Source organism: Heterodontus francisci, chromosome 3 (genome assembly GCF_036365525.1).
Source record: "Heterodontus francisci isolate sHetFra1 chromosome 3, sHetFra1.hap1, whole genome shotgun sequence".
Lineage (NCBI taxonomy): Eukaryota > Metazoa > Chordata > Chondrichthyes > Heterodontiformes > Heterodontidae > Heterodontus > Heterodontus francisci.
This window is the reverse complement of record NC_090373.1, coordinates 202,286,470-202,306,022: the sequence shown is the minus strand read 5'-3', so window position 1 is coordinate 202,306,022 and position 19,553 is coordinate 202,286,470. Positions and strand designations below refer to the sequence as shown.

The following is a 19,553-nucleotide window of genomic DNA, read 5'->3' as shown; positions in this document are numbered from 1 at the left end:
ATGCTCTGACAGGCTATTCTGCTGGCTGACCCCTTTGCCATTGACTTGGTGCTTACTCCCTCAACACCAAACGCAGCCTGAGGGAAGGCCCAAAAGGTATGGAGTACTCACCTTGGCAGAACGAGTAAGGTCATTGACCCGCTTGCAGCACTGGATCCAGTTTCTGGGGGTGACCCCATGGTTACTGACCTCCTCTGCAATCTCCATCCAGGTTTGCTTGGTGAGTCACTCTGTTTTCCTACACCTTTTCCTGGGGAAGAGTACCTCCCACCTTGTCCTTGTAGCCTGGAGGAGAGCCTGCAAGGAGGCATGCGCTGACCGTGAGGCCACCTGGGGTTTTTCTTCTGCTACACTGGCTGGTGTTTTTCTTCCCTTTTTAAGGTTTCTAGGTAGTCTCCATTACATTGAGTGCTGGCAACCTTTTAAATATGGTGTCAGCACCTGTCACGGCATGACCTGACATTGTCTCAGCCACCTCTCTACCTGTCTCCGCTTCCTCAGTGGTCAGCCCCGCACCTCCCGACTGTTAATTGGCTGGCTGCTGAAAGATTACGTCTGGACAGTTGATCCCCATCCAAGTGGAAGCAGCTCTCACTTCCAGTCTCGATGGCTCGAACTGCAGCCCAGCTGCAGAATTCTGCCTGGAGAGACCTGGGGCTTGATTTTTGATGCAATCTGGTGACGAGTATGGGTGCAGGTGCAGATTGAATATTGCATTCTTGGAAGGTGCCTCAGAATCCCAATGCCTCCAGAACACAAAGTGATTTGATAAAGGATGCCGGGTGAGGGGGGTGGTGCGGAAGGAGCAGGAAACCTGCACACCTCTAATTATTTGGTTGTTGAGGAGCTCATTATAAGGCTTGTCAGGAGCAGTTTGTGATTTTCAATAGGAAATCTCTGTGTGCTGCTGCCTGCGGGGGCCGATGAGGGCGATTGGAAGGGCTGTTGGACATATTTTAGAAGCACAGACTAAAGCTCAGCTTCTCAAACAGTGGCACAGACTAGCCATCGCTGGAGCTGAAAGACTACCATTTTTGAGTGGTAGATGTCTGCAGAGGGATGTGAAGCCGCTGGCATCGCTTGGGTAGGTAGGGATGGCAGAGGGAGCCCTTGTGAACACTCAAGTGCCAGCTGTGAGTTCAGATAGGAACAGTCTACTTTGACATTGGACAGAGCAGCCAGCATGAGCTTCAGTAGATGCATTCTCCTGGACAGGAGGAAGCCAGAGGAGCACAGTGAGGATATTGCATTGGAAGAAGGCACTCCCCTAGACATAGGGTATACTGCCCAAGAGAACCTGCAAATTACAGAATGCCAGTGCTATAGGAGGTTGTGCCTATCCAGGCAGATGGTCTCAGACATTTACGCTCTGATTCACAATGAACCATAGAATCATAGAAAGGTTACGGCACAGAAAGAGGCCATTCAGCTCATCAAGTCTGCGCTGGTTGAAAAAACTAGCTGCCCAATCTAATCCCACCTTCCAGCACCCGGTCCGTAACCTGCAAGGCTACGGACCAACACTTCAGGTGCATGTCCAGGTACCTTTTTAAATAAGAACAAGAACAAAGAACAGTACAGCACAGGAACAGGCCATTCGGCCCTCCAAGCCTGCGCCGATCTTGATGCCTGCCTAAACTAAAACCTTTTGCACTTCCAGGGGCCGTATTCCTCTATTCCCATCCTATTCATGTATTTGTCAAGATGCCTCTTAAACGTCGCTATCGTACCTGCTTCCACCACCTCCCCCGGCAGCAAGTTCCAGGCACTCACCACCCTCTGTGTAAAGAACTTACCTCACACATCCCCTCTAAACTTTGCCCCTCGCACCTTAAACCTATGTCCCCTAGTAACTGACTCTTCCACCCTGGGAAAAAGCTTTTGACTATCCACTCTGTCCATGCCCCTCATAACTTTGTAAACCTTTATCATGTCGCCTCTCCACCTCCGTCGTTCCAGTGAAAACAATCCGAGTTTGTCCAACCTCTCCTCGTAGCTAATGCCCTCCAGACCAGGCAACATCCTGGTAGACCTCTTCTGTACCCTCTCCAAAGCCTCCACGTCCTTCTGGTAGTGTGGCGACCAGAATTGCTCGCAATGTTCAAAGTGTGGCCTAACTAAAGTTCTGTACAGCTGCAGCACGACTTGCCAATTTTTATACTCTATGCCCCGACTGATGAAGGCAAGCATGCCATATGCCTTCTTGACTACCTTATCCACCTGCGTTGCCACTTTCAGTGACCCGTGGACCTGTACGCCCAGATCTCTCTGCCTGTTAATACTCCGAAGCGTTCTGCCATTTACTGTATACTTCCCACCTGCATTAGACCTTCCAAAATGCATTACCTCACATTTGTCCGGATTAAAATCCTTCTGCCATTTCTCCACCCAAGTCTCCAACCTATCTATAGTCCTGCTGTATCCTCTGACAATCCTCATCACTATCCGCAACTCCACCAACCTTTGTGTCGTCCGCAAACTTACTAATCAGATCAGCTATATTTTCCTCCAAATCATTTATATGTACTACAAAGAGCAAAGTTCCCAGCACTGATCCCTGCGGAACACCACTAGTCACATCCCTTCATTCAGAAAAGCACCCTTCCACTTCTACCCTCTGTCTTCTATGACCGAGCCAGTTCTGTATCCATCTTGCCAGCTCACCTCTGATCCCGTGTGAGTTCACCTTTTGTACCAGTCTGCCATGAGGGACCTTGTCAAAGGCTTTACTGAAGTCCATATAGATAACATCCACTGCCCTTCCTTCATCAATCAACTTTATCACTTCCTCAAAAAACTCAATCAAATTAGTGAGACACGACTTCCCCTTCACAAAACCATGCTGCCTCTCGCTAATAACTTTGTTTGTTTCCAAATGGGAGTAAATCCTGTCCCAAATAATCCTGTCTAATAATTTCCCTACCACTGACGTAAGGCTCACCGGCCTATAATTTCCTGGATTATCCTTGCTACCCTTCTTAAACAAAGGAACAACACTGGCGATTCTCCAGTCCTCTGGGACCTCACCTGCAGCCAATGAGGATGCAAAGTTTTCTGTCAAGGCCCCAGCAAATAAGTTGAGGGTTTCTGCCTCCACCACCGTTCTGGGCAGTGAATTCCAGACACCTACCACCCTCTGGGTGAAAAAGCTTTTCCTCATGTCCCTTCTGATCCTTCTACCAATCATCTTAAATCTGTGCCCCCTAGTAATTGACCTTTCTGCTAGGGGACACAGTCGTTCCTGTCTACTCTATCTAGGCCCGTCATAATTTTGTACATCTCAATTAAGTCACCCCTCCTGTTGTAAGGAAAACAACCCTAGCCTATCCAATCTTTTCTCATTGCTGCAACTTTCAAGCCCTGGCAACATTCTTTTATACTCTCCAGAACAATTATGTCCTTCCTTTAATGTGGTGACCAGAACTGTATGCAATACTCCAGCTATGGCCCAATCAGCCTTTTATACAGGTCCAGCATTACATCCCTGCTCTTGTATTCTATACCTTGGCCAGTAAAGGAAAGCATTTCATATGCGTTCTTCACCACTCTAGCTACCTATCCTGCCACCTTCAGGGACCTGTGGACATGCACTCCAGTGACCTGAGACCTCGCGGCCCCCATGGCAGCCCCTTACCTGCAGCCGTCAAGGTCACTGTGACATTGAATTTTTATGTAATCGGATTTTTCCAGGGATCAGCTGCGGACTTGGGTGGTATTTCTCAATCGGTTACTAATCATGCTATCAGACAGGTGACGAATGTCCTATTCCAGAGGGCAGGGGACTACATCCATTTTGACACAGATTAGCCTATGCAGGCATAGAGTACATTGGAGTTTGCCATCATTGATGAATTTCCTCAGGTCCAGTGTGTCACATTGCACCCATGTCACCATCAAGTTACCGACAGACTAGCCAGCCAGATTCCTGAACAGAAAGCGCCATCATTTGTTGAACCACATGAAGTGAACCTTGCAGGTCTGTGCTCTGTTCTTGGGCAGCTTTATCCTTCGAGAGTCCCAGGTTCTGCATCTCTTCAGGCCCACATCCAGACTCCATGGGTGGTTTTTGGGAGACAAGTGTTATCCCCTAAAGAGATGACTCCTGACGCCTGTCTGCTACCCAGAAAGGGATGGCATCTACTAACATACATACCTGCATCGAATAGTCTGTTGCCACCATGAAGATGCGGCTCCATTGCTTTGACCAGTCAGGTGGTGCCCTCCAGTATGAGGGAGCCAAAGTATCTCATATTGTTGTCGTCTGCTGCTTCCTACACAACATGACAACACAAAGGCGCCTGGTGCTGGATGAAGAGGTGTATCCGAACCACCACTCTACCTCAGAGGAGGACTGGGAGGAGGAAGAAGAGGACAAAGGGATCACTGTAGAGATGATTGGCCCCCAGGCATTGGAGGATGACCGCCGATGCTGTCCTCTACCTCAGGGCAAATGGCAGGCTGGCATGGCGGCATTTCACTTGAGCACCTCCGAACCCTTATGACAGATGACCCCATAAGTCACCTCCCAGCATAGGGAGCAGTCATGCCACAATGACCCATATCTGAGGAGTCTCATTGCCACCCATGACCATGCAAAATGGGGTTTCAAGCTTCAACGTTGCCCAACATCACAAATCATCGAAATACAACAATCCCAGCAGCCCCCCTGCACCTCACCCCCAAGATTCCATCCCCCTGTTGACATGATGTATCAATAACACACATATCAAACTGATAACATAATTAATATTACAATAAGAAAAAAAGCAGACAGATGTAGAAAGCTGACGCATTAAGTGGCGCATTTCTTTCCCTACCACTTTTACAGAGGTGCTCTCCCTGTGGCAGAGGATGAGGTGGAGGTAGTCTGCTCCCTTGTCTCCACCTCCAGCTGAGGTTCCTGTGATTTCTGTCCTTGCCTTGGAGGTGCCCGTGGGGGTTCCTGCACAGGCTATTGTGCCTGCATCATTGCAGGGGCAGCCTCTGTCACAGAGCCTTGCAGCACAAATGGTTCCTATGTTAGAGGGAGCGAGGGATCCAAGGTTGAAGCTGGTGCCCACTGATGGGTCGCCAGCTCATCTGCCTCTCCGCCTGCCTCAGCCCTTTCCCTTGTGCCCTTGATGATGGATTAGGCTACCGACTGCACCCAGCTGGCATCCACTCTGAGCATCTTGGCACCATCAGCGACACTGAATGGTCACTGCTCCAGAGTCTCCCTTTTACTGTGCATATCAGCGCGCTGATCATGCATCCACTCAGAATGGTGCTGTTTATAACTTTCAAAAGGTTGCCCAATCTCTCAGTGGAGGAGCTCATGCAGTCGAAACTCTGAGACATGACAGAGCACATGAGCTGCATGAACTCTCCATTGCCTGCCCATGGCTCCTCCAGACCTCAGGGATCTCCAACGGACGGGAACTTATCTGCCTCTGATTCTCAACGAATACCCTCCTTGATTGTGATACCCGAAGGCCAGCGTCTTCGCTCAAGAGAGCATTACTGTGTCAGTACTTTGTCCTCCAAGGGGGACTGACCACAGCTGACTCTACCTCACGCTCTTCTTCCTGCTCTCGTGTGATATGAGCTTCACCCAGTGCTCCCTGTTCGAAGCTAGTCTGTGGCCCAACCAACATGAGCATGTCTGTGCTGGTGGAAGGTGCCGAGGAATGATGTGACTCTGCTGGCTTTGGTAGCTCTAGCCCGCCGAGGAAGACTGTGATATTTTTCCTCTCCCTTAGCTACTCGCCCTGTGGGTGGCACAAGAAGGTGGTTATTAGAACTTGGCCTACTCATCATGTGCCCCCAGCACAACCAACCCCATAGGCATTTGGTACGGTGGCACATCACAGGTTACTACACAAGATAAGAGCACGTGGTGTAGGGGGGTAACATATTTGCATGGATAAAGGACTGGTTAGCTAACAAAAAGCAGAGATTAAGGATAAATGGATCTTTTTGGGTTGGCAACTACTGGAGTGCTACAGGGATCAGTGCTGGTGCCTCAACTATTTACAATTTATGTCAATGACTTGGATGAAGGGACCGAATGTATAGTTGCTAAATTTGCCAATGACACCAAGATTGGAAGGAAAGTAAGTTGTCAAGAGAAGGTTTAAGAGTCTACAAAAGGATAGAGATAGGTTAAGTGAGTGGGCAAAAATTTGGCAGATGGAGTATAATGTGGGAAAATGTGAACTTGTCCACTTTGGCAGGAAGAATAGAAAAGCTGCATACCATTTAAATGTAGAGATTGCAGAACCTGTTGGTACAGAGGGATCTGGGTGTCCTGGTACATGAATTACAAAAGGTTAATATGCAGGTAGAGCAAGTGATTAAGTAGGCAAATGGAATGTTGGCATTTATTGAAAGGGGAATCAAGTGTAAAAATAGGGAAGCTTTACTGCAGCTGTACAGGACCTTGTTGAGACCACATCTGGAGTACTGTGTACATCTTATTTGGTCATCTTATTTGAAAAAGTATTTAATTGAGTTAAAGGCAGTCAGAGAAGTTTCACTCGACTAATTCTGGGGATGAAGGGCTTATGAAGAAAGGTTGAGCAGGTTGGGCCAGTACCTGTTGAAGTTTGAGAATGAGAGGTGATCTTATTGAAGCATATAATATCCTGAGGGGACTTGATAAGAGTGGATATTGGGAAAATGTTTCCTCTTGTGAGGGAGACTAGAACTAGGGGACGCAGTTTAGGAATGAGAGGTTTCCCTTTTAAGATGGAGATGAGGAGCATTTTTTTTCTCAAAGGGCCATTAGTCTGTGGAATTCTCTTCCCAAGAAAGCAGTAGAGGCTTGGTCATTGCATTTATTCAAGGCTGAGTTAGATTTTTGATAGACAAGGGAGTCAAGGGTTATAGGGGCAGACAGGAAAGTGGATTTGAGGCCACAGCCAGATCAGCCATGATCTTATCGAATGGCGGAGCAGGCTGAAAGGGCCCAGTGGCCTACTCCTGCTCCTAAGCTCTATGTTCCTATATTCCTTCTGTTGTATCTGTTCTACAATTGATCTATTAGCAGAGTTCCCCGCTAGGCCACTCTTCCCTTGAGTCTCTCATCAATCAAAAGACTGTTTTTTTGCAGGTCCTCCAGTTATCATCTTGACATAGTAGGCAGCCGACACAAAATGAGGTCCTAGTCCCTTTTAAGCACAACAGCCCTTTCATGGATGAAAGTCTCCTCCATGCCCTTCAATCCAAGGTAGAACTATCAAATAACCCTACTGATCTCTGCCTCTAGTCTCCCCATCGCCCTTGGACTGGCGTGTTGACTACCTGGCAACATGCAGCACTGCTGTGCAGCTTGGGCACACCACCACCTGTTCCAGCCATTTCATGGGAATCATGGGTTCTCTTTTCCTGCAGGATGAGGAGAGAATAATTTATGAGTAGGATGCCCTCCACCAGTTGCAGCATGACATTCGCAAGAACTGGCCAGCTCTTCAGTGATGCCCCTTCTGAATATGGACCTTATGTGAGGGTGACTGCTGTCTCAGTGATACAACTGACCACTTGATCTGACAATATTTTGGAGATCTATGGACTTCATCTGCATTCTGCTGTAGACAGAGCTGGTCACCTGTCACCTGGGTGCTGCTTGCCACTTACCTATCCACACCTGATGCGGTTATTGAATCTCTTCTGGCATTGGACCCACGTCCTTCGGGCCACTTACTTGCTGCTCACCTCACCTGCCACCTCTATCCATGCCTCTTTTTTGGTTTTCTTTGGTGGGTTCCTTCTCCCATATGGTGGGAAGAGGATGTCTCTCCTCTCTACTGACAGTCTCTGTTAATGCCTCGAGGAAGGTATCTGAGAATCGTGGGGCTTCCTGTAGATGCCTGCTCATTCCATCGCTTCTCCTGGAAGTCCCCTGCTGCTTCATTTCTTCAGCGAGCGGCAAGCCCAGCCATGGCTCCTAGCTGCCTTTTCAAGGGGCCCTCGTTTACCGAGCCATGTCTCCATGCTGGTCCTGACACCGCTAATTGGCTGCCACTCTCGCTCCCTGGCCAATTATGGCTTTTGCATCAGCAGCGGGGTCGGGACCTAGAAATGATCCAGGCGCTGGGCTCCCGACCTCTGAACAAAAATTCAGGCCCTGTTATTTGTGTAAAATTATTGATGGTGGCAGGGCAGGTTGAAGAAGTAGTTAAAAAGGCACATGGGATCCTGAACTTTCTAAGTAGAAGCTTAGAGTACCAAAGTTAGGAAGTTATGGTGAACCTTTATAAAACTGGTTCAGCCTCAACAGGAGTATTGTTTTCAATTTTGGGCACTGCACTTTAGAAAGCTTGTGAAAGCTTTAGGGAGGGTTAAGGCATTCCCATCACTGAATCCCCCCACCATCAATACTCTGGCCATTAATATTGACCAGAAACTTAACTGGACCAGCCATATAAGTATAGTGGCTACAAGCGCAGGTCAGAGTAACTCATCTCCTGACTCCCCAAAGCTTTTCCACTATCTGCAAGGCACAAGTCAGGAGATGTATGGAGTACTATCAACTAGCCAGCATAAGTACAGTTCCAACAACAATCAAAAAGGTCAACACCATCAGGACAAAGCTGCTCGCTTGCTCGGTACCCTATCCGCCCACCTTCAACATTTGCACCCTCCACCACCAATGCACAGTGGCAGAGTATGTACCATCTCCAATAGGGGTGTCCAACCTTTTCGTGTGAGGGGCCACATTACAAATTTTGTCCTACATAGGGGACCAATGAGAAAATATTGGAAGGATAAAGGCATTAAAAATTTATTTTAATATTAATCAAAACAACAAAAATGTGCATTTTTGTGAACAAACCTTAAATGAGAATTTACTATGGAATTGATTTTGCTTGCACAAGTAGGCACACACACTCTGCTCGCCCACTTCATGTAGCGATGCAGTGTATTCTAGATAGATATTCATCTGTCAGGAGTGATTGTGATTGCTTTCTCTCTCTCTCCCTCTCTCTCTTTCCCCCTCTCTGTGTCTGGCACTCTCTCCCTCCCCCCCGCACTCTGTGTCTATCTCCCTCTCTCTTCTCCACCTCTGTGTCTGTCTCCCCCTCCCTCTCTCTCTCTCTCACTCTTAGTGTCTGTCTTTCTCTCCCACCCCCCCCCCCCCCCAAAAGCCAGGATTTTATGTGGCTCCCTGAGGTGGGGGACATGGACTACCGCGACGGGTGGCGGTGTGGGTATGGAAGGCCCGTTGCCTCCCTGTTACTTCCTGGGGGTGGCATAGGCCTTGTAAAATAAGGCACCCTACCTGTGGGCTTGGGAGGATGGGACCCTCCTCCGTGGCCAATCTGTGTCCCACAGAGGACCTCTACCGGGAGCCAGGTTACCTCTTGGGACTCCCCTTCCATTGGACTACATGATCACCCACCTCACCGGGGCTTTCTGGACTGGCCCCTGCAACCCCACCTCACTTACCTCTGGTCCAGGGTTCCAGCATTGGTCCTGGGTCCGAGGCCTCTGCAGTACTGGCAGTGGCCACCACTGCTCTCTGATAGGGATGGGGATCCTGGCTTCTGAAACTTTGATTGAAAGAGACTCAAAGGATCGCTCCAGGGGTGGAAAGGCAGGAAAAGGTAGAGGCAGGCTTTCCCCCAACTTGCTGCCCGGTGCCGGGAGAACCGCCTCCAGCACAAAATCTTGCCATCTCTCTCTCTCCCCACATCCTGTATCTGTCTGTCTCTCTCCCTCTCTGTGTCTCTGTCTTTCTGTCTCTTTGCCTGCCAGTCTTTGTCTGTCGGTCTGTCTCTCTCTCTCTTTCCATCTCTCTCCCCCTCTCTGTCTTTATCACTCTCTTCCTCTCTCTCTCACTTTCTCTCTCTCTCTCTCCCTCTATCTGTGTCTGTCTCTCCCCCCCCCCCCCCTTGCTGTGTCTGTCTCTCTGTTTTTCTCCATGTTTCTCTCTCTCTCTCCTGCTGTCTCTCCCTCTCTTTGTCTCTGTCTCTCTCTCTCTTCCCCTCTCTGTCTTTATCTCTCTCTACCTCTTTGTCTCTCTCACTCTGTCTGTCTGTCTCTCTTCTGTCTCCCTGTCTCTGTTTCTCTTCATGTTTCTCTCTCTTTGTGTCACTCCCTCTGTCTCCTGCTGTGTTTCTCCCTCCCTCTCTCTCTCTCTCTCTCTCTCTGCTTGTCTCTCTCTCTCTCCTCTCTGTGTCTGTCTCCCTCTCTCTTCCCCCACCCCCTCCGTCTCTGTGTCTGTCCCTCTCTGGCCAGGATTTTATGTGGACCCCTGAGGTGGGGTGGGAGGTGAGGGACATGGAGTATCACGATAGGTGGCAGGAGGGTCAGAGGGCCAGTCGCCTCCCCAACACCAAGCCATCTTCCCGGGGGTGGGATGGTGGACCCTCTCTCTCTCTGTCTCTCCCTCTGTGTCTGTTTCTATTTCCCTCTGTCTCTGTCGCTCCCCCCCCCCCCCCCCCACTCTGTGTCTGTCTCTCTTTCCCCCTCCCTCTGTTTGTCTCTCTCTGTCCCCTGTGTCTGTCTGTCTCTCTCCCTGTTTGGGTTAGAAATGCAACATTGTACCGATGTGCCTCCTGGCTTGCTCTAGTCATGTGACCTCTACAATGAGGCATTCTGATTGCAGGCAGCCATTTCAGTCAGTTTCAATAAAGACTCAATATACACCAGACTGGTATCCTGTGAGCTCGTATCATGGTGTCAGAGTGGAGCTGGGATCGAGTGGTGAAGAAGCACAGCTATGGAACAAAGGCCACAGGAATGGTCACAACTGCTAAAAGCCACAGGAAGCCACAGAAAAGGAACAAAGGAACAGCTGAAAGCACAGGGTAAGACAATGGCTGCAAATTTTCCTCTACCTGTGCCAGTTGAAATGAAAAGTGATATGAAACAGAACTGGCAGTTTTTCCATTCGAAATGGCAAAATTACAAAATTGTGACAGATTTAATTAACAAACCAGAGCAGCTGCGAGTAGCTGCACTTTTATCACTGTTGGGGAGAAACTATTACAAAGTGTATTCCACCCTAAATCTCTCTGAAGAACAAAAAAAGACAGACAGCAGAAATTTTGAAAGCCTTGAAGGCATGCTTTGCACCCCAAGTGAACGTAACCTATGTATGTGTTCAATATTAGGGCCAACGTGAAAAAGAGTCCATTGATCAATATGTGCATTAACACAGCTCGCAGAATCCTGTGAATTTGCGCAACTAAAAGATGATCTAATTAAAGACAGGATTTTATTAGGCAGAAGAGATCCTGCAGTGTGCACACATCTACTGAGAGAGGAGAAACTGACTCTCAGGAAAGCGATCGACGTGTGCAGAAGCACTAAGGTCATAAATCAGCAGCTAGACCATATTCATGGCAGAACAGACCAGACCTTGCATTATGCTGAAAGACAATCCAGGCTGAAAGGGCAGAAAGATCACAGACAAAGGGCAGGATGCAAATACTGTGGAAGACATCACGCATAGGAAAAGAAGGCATGTCCGGCATGGGGAGAGCAGTGTTCTCAATGGAAGAAGCTGAATCATTTTGCACGCAAGTGCTTGCCTAGAAGGAAGCGCAACAAGCAGGTACAGATGTTCACTGGAGAGACATCAGCTGAAGATTTTGACGAATCACCATATGACATACAACAGATTGTTTCAGACAAGTCGATCGGTGATGAATGGTTTGTGACTGTTGGAATGATGACTGCAGAAGGAGAATATTAAGTCAACATAAAGTGCCAGATAGATACCGGTGCGTCAAGCAACATCATGACCTTCACTGACCTGTGCAAAGTGGTTCAACATGGCAATCCAAAAATGAAGCCCTCAAAAGTAAGGTTGAGGCAATAGGATGGCAACATACTAGTTCCAAGAGGACAAGTTACTCTGAGATCCCATTGCAATGACAAGAATGAAGATCTGGAGTGCCAAATAATAAACGGCAAGTAAAAGCTACTCTTCTCAACAGAAGCAAGTCTAAAGCTTGGACTGGTAACCTTCCATGTGCAAAAAGAGAAAACTCAGGAGATGGCCCACAGGAGTGGGCGCTGGTGCTGGAATGAGAATGCTTTTGCCAGTTGTAAGGTGACGCGAGTCATACAGGTGGCGGGGAAGAGGAAGATCTGACAGTCGTCTACTCAAGTACCCGGGAAGATCTGGCAGTTGTCTGCTCAGGCACCTGAGGTGGAAGCTGTGGGGAAGGAGCGTTCGGATTCTGCAGAGCGGATAGACAAAATCAAGGTGAAATGGAACAAAGCCAAATTTCATTTTGACAAAACTGCCAAACCATTGCCAGAATTGAGCGTTGGAGAGCCAGTCAAGGTACAAATCTTCAACGCTTTCAACAAGAGTTTTTTGAATTTATACAAAGAGTTTGGGCAGAAAGTCTGTTTGCTCCTGGACCGAGAAGAACTCTCTGCTGTCTGCCTACTCCCATCGCTTTCTCACAAGCCTCTTAATTCACTGAAGACACATGACCCCCAAGAGTCCTGACTTGGGGCTGTATTACAGTGATAAAGTGGGAGTTTTGTGACTGAGGGAGTTCGGTGAGGAGGGAACGAGGAGCTCCTTTCATTTCCTATCTGTCCTCAAAGAGAGTGAGGGGAGTCGAAAGTTTCCAAAGAGCACAGCTGACTGGTGAGTAAGTCCTGGTGGGTATTTTTCAAACTGGATTGAATTGTAAGTTATTGTTTTAGCAAGACTAAGTTGATTTTTTTTTATTATAATAGTCTTCTCAAGTTTTATAAATTTAAAAGGTTTAGTCATGGCTGGAGAGCTTACAGCCGTGGTTTGCTCTTCTTGCTGCATGTGGGAATCCGGGAACATTTCCAGTCTTTGGAACCAGCATGTGTGCAGGAAGTGTGTCCAGCTGCAGCTCCTGGAAGCTCGGGTTTCAGAGCTGGAATGGCGGCTGGGAACACTGTGGATCATCCGCGAGTCTGAGAGCATCATAGATAGCACTTTTAGAGAGGTGGTCACACCGCAGCTGAAGGGGCTTGAAGAAGGAAGGGAATGGGTGATCAGGCAGTCCAAGAGAAACAGGCAGGTAGTTCAGGAGTCCCCTGGGGTCCCGCTTGCAAATGGATATTCCATTTTGGAGGCTGATGAGGCTGGTTCCACCAGGGAGTACGGACAGAGCCAAGCTTCTGGCACCACAAGCAGCCTGTCTGTACAGGAAGAGGGAAAAGAGAGGAAGAGCAATAGTAATAGGGGATTCTATAGTCAGGGGAACAGTTAGGCGCTACTGTGGCCATCAACGTGACTCCAGGATGGTGTGTTGCCTCCCTGGTGCCAGGGATGTCACTGAACGGGCGCAGGGCATCCTGAATGGGGAGGCTGATAAGGCAGAGGTCATGGTACATGTTGGTACCAATGACATAGGTAGAAAGAGGGATGAGGTCTTGCATCAAGAATTCAGGGAGTTGGGCAGTAGGCTAAAAAGCAGGACCTCTCGGGTTGAAATCTCTGGATTACTCCCAGTGCCACGTGCTGGCGAGTATAGAAATAGGAGAATAGCACAGATGAATGCGTGGCTTAAGAGTTGGCGCAGGAGGGAGGGTTTTAGATTCCTGGACTACTGGGATCGTTTCTGGGGGAGGTGGGACCTGTACAAGCGGGACGGTCTACATCTGAACCAGAGGGGGACTAACATCCTTGCTGGCTGGTTTGCGAGTGCTGTTGGGAGGAGTTTAAACTAATTTGGCAGGGGGAGGGGACGCAGACTCCTAGCAGAATAGGGACACAGCTAAACACAGGAAAGCAAACAAGTCAGAGGGAATACAGTGGAAGTAAGTTTCAAGGGAGTAAGACCAGGATGGATGGCCTCTACTTTAATGCCAGGAGTATTACAGGTAAAACGGATGAGTTAAGGGCAAGGATTGACACGTAGAATTGTGATATAGTAGTCATGGAGACAAGGTTAAGAGAGGGGCAGGATTGGCAGCTCAATATCCCGGGATATAGAATCTTCAGGCGAGACAGAGGAGGGGGTAAAAGAAGAGGGGCATTGCAATATTAGTTAAGGAGTCAGTTACTGCAGGAAGGAGAGATGGGGGGCATCAAATGAAGCTTTATGGGTAGAGTTTAGGAATAAAAATGGGACAGCCACATTGCTAGGTGTTTATTATAGACCTTCAGATAGTCAGTGGGAAATTGAGGAGCAAATATGTGTGCAATTCGTAGAGGTGTGTAAAAATAATAGGGTAATTATATTAGGTGATTTCAACTTTCCCAACGTTAATTGGGATAGTCATCGTGTTAAGGCTTAGATGGAGTGGAGTTCTTAAAATGTATACAGGAGAACTTTTTAGCTCAATATGTCGAGGATCCAACAAGGGAGGGTGCAGTGCTGGACCGAATTCTGGGGAAGGAAGCCGGACAGGTGGCTGATGTGCTGGTGGGTGTGCATTTTGGTGATAGTGACCATAACATGGCACAATTTAAGCTTGTTATGGAGAAAGAAATAGACAAGTTGCAAAAAAGGTTTTGGATTGGGGGAGAGCGAATTTTAGTAAAATAGGGCAGGATCTAGCCAAGGTAGACTGGAAAGAGTTACTTGTCGGGAAATCTGCAGAAGAGCAGTGGGGGACATTCAAAAAGGAAATGGGGAGGGTACAGGCCCAATATGATCACTCTAGGGTAATAGGTAGGAGCAACAAGCCCAGAGAACCATGGATGACCAGAAACATTCAGGGTACGATGAGAAGGAAAAGAGAGGCTTTTAGCAAATACAAGGAGAGCAAATCAATGGAAGCATTAATGGAGTACAGAAAGTGTAGGATGGAGCTTAAGAAAGCAATTAGGAGAGCAAAGAGGGGATATGAGAAAGCTCTAGCTGGTAAAAGTAGGGAAAATCCCAAGGTATTCTCTAAGTATATCAATGGGAAGAGGATAACCAAGGAAAGAGTAAGACCCATTAGGGACCAAGGGGGAAATCTGTGGGTGGAGCCAGAGGACATTGGTAGGGTGTTGAACAATTACTTCTCATCTGTCTTCACCCAAGAGAATGAGGATGTAGATATGAAACTCAGAGAGAGTGAGAGACTGTGAGGTTCTTGAGCAAATTGTCATAATGAGTGACAAGGTATTGGAGGTTTTGGCAGGCTTAAAAGTGGACAGATCTCCAGGTCCGGGCGATTTGTGTCCCAGGATGCTGTGGGAGGCAAGGGTGGAGATTGCAGGGGCTCTGACCCAAATTTTTAATTCTTCTCTGGCCACGGGGGAGGTGCCAGAGGACTGGAGAACAGCTACCGTGGTCCCACTATTTAAGAAAGGTTGTAGAGATAAGCCAGGGAACTTTAGACCAGTGAGTCTCACGTCAGTGGTAGGGAAACTATTGGAGAAAATTCTGAAGGAGAGAATCTATCTCCACTTGGAGAAGGAAAATTTGATTAGGAATAGTCAGCATGGCTTTGTTAGAGGGAGGTTATGCCTAACAAATTTGATTGAATTTTTTGAGCATGTGCCCAGGTGTGTAGATGAGGGTAGTACAGTTGATGTAGTTTACATGGATTTCAGCAAAGCCTTTGAAAAGAAAGCAAATGCACATGGGATACAGGGTAACTTGATAAGGTGGATTCAAAATTGGCTTAGCTGTAGGAGGCAGAGAGTGATGACAGACGGCTGTTTTAGTGACTGGAAGCCAGTGTCCAGTGGCGTACCACAGGGATCTGTGCTGGGTCCGCTATTGTTTGTCATTTATATAAATGACATAGATGGCAATGTGGGGGGGTAGGATCAGTAAGTTCGCGGATGACACAAAGATTTGCCGAGTGGTTAACAGTGAGGTTGAGTGTCTTCGGTTACAGGAAGGTTTGGACGGGATGGTCAAATGGGCAGAAAGGTGGCAGATGGAACTTCACCCTGAAAAGTGTGAGGTGATACACTTTGGAAGGAGTAATGTGACACGGTATTCAATGAATGGCCTGACACTGGGAAGTTCTGAGGAACAAAGGGACCTTGGCGTATTTGTCCACAGATCTCTGAAGGCAGAAGGGCAGGTTAATAGGGTGGTGAAAAAGGCATATGGGACACTTGCCTTTATCAGTCGAGGCATAGATTACAAAAGCAGGGAGGTCATGTTGGAGTTGTACAGAACTTTGGTAAGGCCACAGCTGGAGTACTGTGTGCAATTGTGGTCACCACATTATAGGAAGGATGTGATTGCACTGGAGGGGGTACAGAGGCGATTCACCAGGATGTTGCCTGGGATGGAACATTTAAGCTATGAATAGAGGTTGGATAGGCTTGGGTTGTTTTCGCTGGAGCAGAGAAGACTGAGGGATGACCTGATTGAGGTGTACAAGATTATGAGGGGCATGGACAGGGTGGATAGGGAGCAGCTGTTCCCCTTAGTTGAAGGGTCAGTTACGAGGGGACACACGTTTAAGGTGAGGGGCAGGAGGTTTGAGGGGAATTTGAGGAAGAAATCTTTTACCCAGAAGGTGGTGACAGTCTGGAATGCACTGCCTGGGAGGGGTGATAGAGGCGGGTTGCCTGACATCCTTTAAAAAGTACCTGGATGAGCACTTGGCACGTCATAACTTTCAAGGCTATGGGCCATGTGCTGGCAAATGAGATTAAGTAGACGGGTCAGGTGTCTTTAATGCATCAGTGCAGACTCGATGGGCCAAAGGGCCTCTTCTGCACTGTATTATTCTGTGATTCTGAGAGAAAAGTCTCCTACAGCAAACAATATCTAAGAAGAATACTGAGCCCCAACAAAAAGTCAGATCTACCTACAATCAAGGACTCAACAGTGAGGTCGAAGAACCGTAACAAAAACTCTTTAGTTATTGTCCCAAACTTTTACACTTTATTTTTCTTCTGTTCTTTTCTCTCTCTATTTGCTTGTGTGTATCACGTATGCATGCTAGTGTGGGCACATCGTGTATCCGTAAGCGTCAACCGAATTAGAGTTTAGGTTTAATACATTTCAACTTTTCTTCTTTAAACCTAAGAAAGCATGTTTGTGCTGGTTTCTTTGCCTTATAATTGGAAAGTGGTGAACAAGGATTCACCAAGGGGGAGCTAAAAACATTGTGTGTTTAAAATTAAACCCTGTTGCATTAAGACCAGGTGAAGACAGAGAGGGACACCTAGACCTCTTTCTCACCTGGTCGTAACAATCTCCATAGCTACCTCTTTCAACACTCTGGGATGTAGAATATCAGGTCCTGGGGACTTATTAATCTTCAGCCCCATTAATTTCTCCAATACAACCTTCTTAGTAATACTAATTTCCTTTGATTCCTCATTCCTCCTAATCCCTTGGATCTCTAAATCTGGGAGATTTCTTGTCTCTTCCTCAGTGAAGACAGACACAAAGTAAGCATTTAGCTTCTCTGCCATATCTCTATTCCCCATTCTTAATTGAGAAAGGGGGATAGAAAGAGAGAGGGACAGGGAGGGGAACAGAGAGGGAGGCGAAAGAGAGGCAGGGGAGATGGACAGCGGGAGAGGGAGGTGGCAGATTGAGAGGGAGAGGGGAGAGAGGGAAGGGAACCGAGAGGAAGTGGAAAGTGAGGGTGGGGGAGACAAGGAGGGAGGGGAAGACAGGGGCAGAGAGAGAGAGAGGGATAAAGATAGTGATCAAGAATGTAAGTCAATAAATTAGTCTTCTCATTTACAGCTTCACTCAAATGTACATTTGTTGCTGTTTGGATTAATAGTAAGATAAATTTCAGTGCCTTTATCTTTGCGAGATTGTCTCACTGGCTCCCCAGAAATTGTAATGTGGCCCCCACACGAAAGAGTTGGACAACCCTGTGTTAGACAGTGGGAGAGGGAAGGGGCAGCACAACCGGTCCTAACATGCAAAACATGTTAAAGCTTGATGTTCCATTTTGCTTCACTTCTTAAGGAAGATGGTATTTTACAGTCCAGCTTGTTAGACAATGCTAACTCATTTGAAGAATGAATCCTACAAAACACATAGGGCTGGATTTTATTTACCCACCACCGGGAGCTGCGGCAGGCGAAAATAATGGCTGCCCGCATGCACGGGCTATATGCTGCCATGCCACCATGAGGAAGATTGTGGCGGCCCATGTTAATGACCCGGTTGGCCTGCCGCCCTCAATCACTTGGAGGGTTGGGCTCTCCGACGCTGGCAATGGTGTCAGCTGCCTATGATTAGACGCTAGCGCCATTTTTAAAGGGCACCCGGCTAATGTAAATTTTTCAAGTTATACCCCCCACTGTCCTGATAAAAAATTTGCCACCCCTTTCCTACCCCCCAATACCAATAAAGTTCATTATTTGCCCTGTCTCTCACCCAAAACACTCACTTTCCACACTTGACCTTTCCCCGCCCAAATTGAATGAAGTGCATCCCCTACACTAATGATATAAATTTGACCCTCCCGTCCCCTCGTCCCCCGCACTAAAAATCTTAAGTTCCCCCCTTTCCCCACCACTACAGAACCTGCTTTCCCCAGATGGGAAAGTGAAGGTGTGTGAGTGCTGGCCGCAGTTCAGAAGATTGTAGGTCATTTCATTAAAATGTATGCATTCTGATTATTTAAGTATTGTAATCTGGGTCCGGTCGCTCAGTGGTGAAAGGGCCGCTACGGAGCCTCAATGCTGCCGGCAAGATTGGGCCTGGTCCTCCCAGCGGCAGGCTCCGTGGCGAGCTGCTGCCGAAACAATCTTCCCTCCCCCCTGCTCCCCCACCACCATGGAGCCCGAAGTCAGGAGCTCTGTAAAATCCCAGCCACAATCTTTGTTTCTACTGATATCTAAGTAGGAAGAGCAGATGGTTGACTAATGCTTTGACAAATTGATTATTTTTAGAAAGTGGCCGAATTATTGCTGGAGTTGCTAAAGGAACCAAAATGAAGAGATTATTTCTGGGCAATTTATCCGATGTGTGCCTGAATGGTCTGTGCTTGTTCTTTGTGCGATACAAAAATGATACTCCTCTCACTGTGAGAAATATACATGAGGTATGAAGTGACATTTGATATGCATTAATCATTTTGATCATTATGTGCAGGTATTAGTACTGGTAATTACATGTGTTTCAACTTTAGGTAATAAGGAAAATGAATTTTTATTTTAGCATTAAATGTTCTCTGTTTATGCACAAATAAGTGCAAAGAAAGATCACCCCACATCAAGCACTCCTGGGTCAGGTACATCATGATCGGAAGGAGATTAAAGCACCCTTTGTTTCCCCAAAAGTGCATGTGGACCCCAATTTCTTGTGTATGTCATGTTGCATGACTAGCAATATGTTAGGCCAGGCTCAAGGCTCACCACGCTCCTGTGTTCCGACAACAAACACATTGTTTTATAGCAGTATAATATTTCATTTTCTACACCAGCTATCATGGTTTCTGAATAATTTTGCCAACTTAATACCCAATAATGATTAAGTTTGTGCTAGTGAAGTAAGAACTGTATTAAAACTGAAAGAAAGGTTTTATTAAGCACCCTGAAAATGCACAGAAAGTAAAGACTTTTGCTGCATCATTGTGGGTTGAACTCCAGTCCAGTATGTGTAAGCACAGTGTTCTGTTCCAGGGATCACCTGAGGTCTGAGATTCCAATGGATCCACCTTGCTGCCACAAATGTATGAGAGTGGAATTCCTAGCC

At 47.4% G+C, this 19,553-nt stretch overlaps 1 protein-coding gene across 1 annotated transcript in view; it reads left to right on the top strand.

Moving 5' to 3' along the window:
• LOC137367179 (dynein axonemal heavy chain 8-like) overlaps positions 1-19,553 on the top strand; it is a 2,062,041-nt gene that overhangs the window by 80,552 nt on the left and 1,961,936 nt on the right. Inside the window, exon 5 of the mRNA XM_068028615.1 lies at positions 18,749-18,900. Coding sequence (XP_067884716.1) covers positions 18,749-18,900 — 152 coding nt within the window. The remainder of the gene's footprint in view (positions 1-18,748; positions 18,901-19,553) is intronic.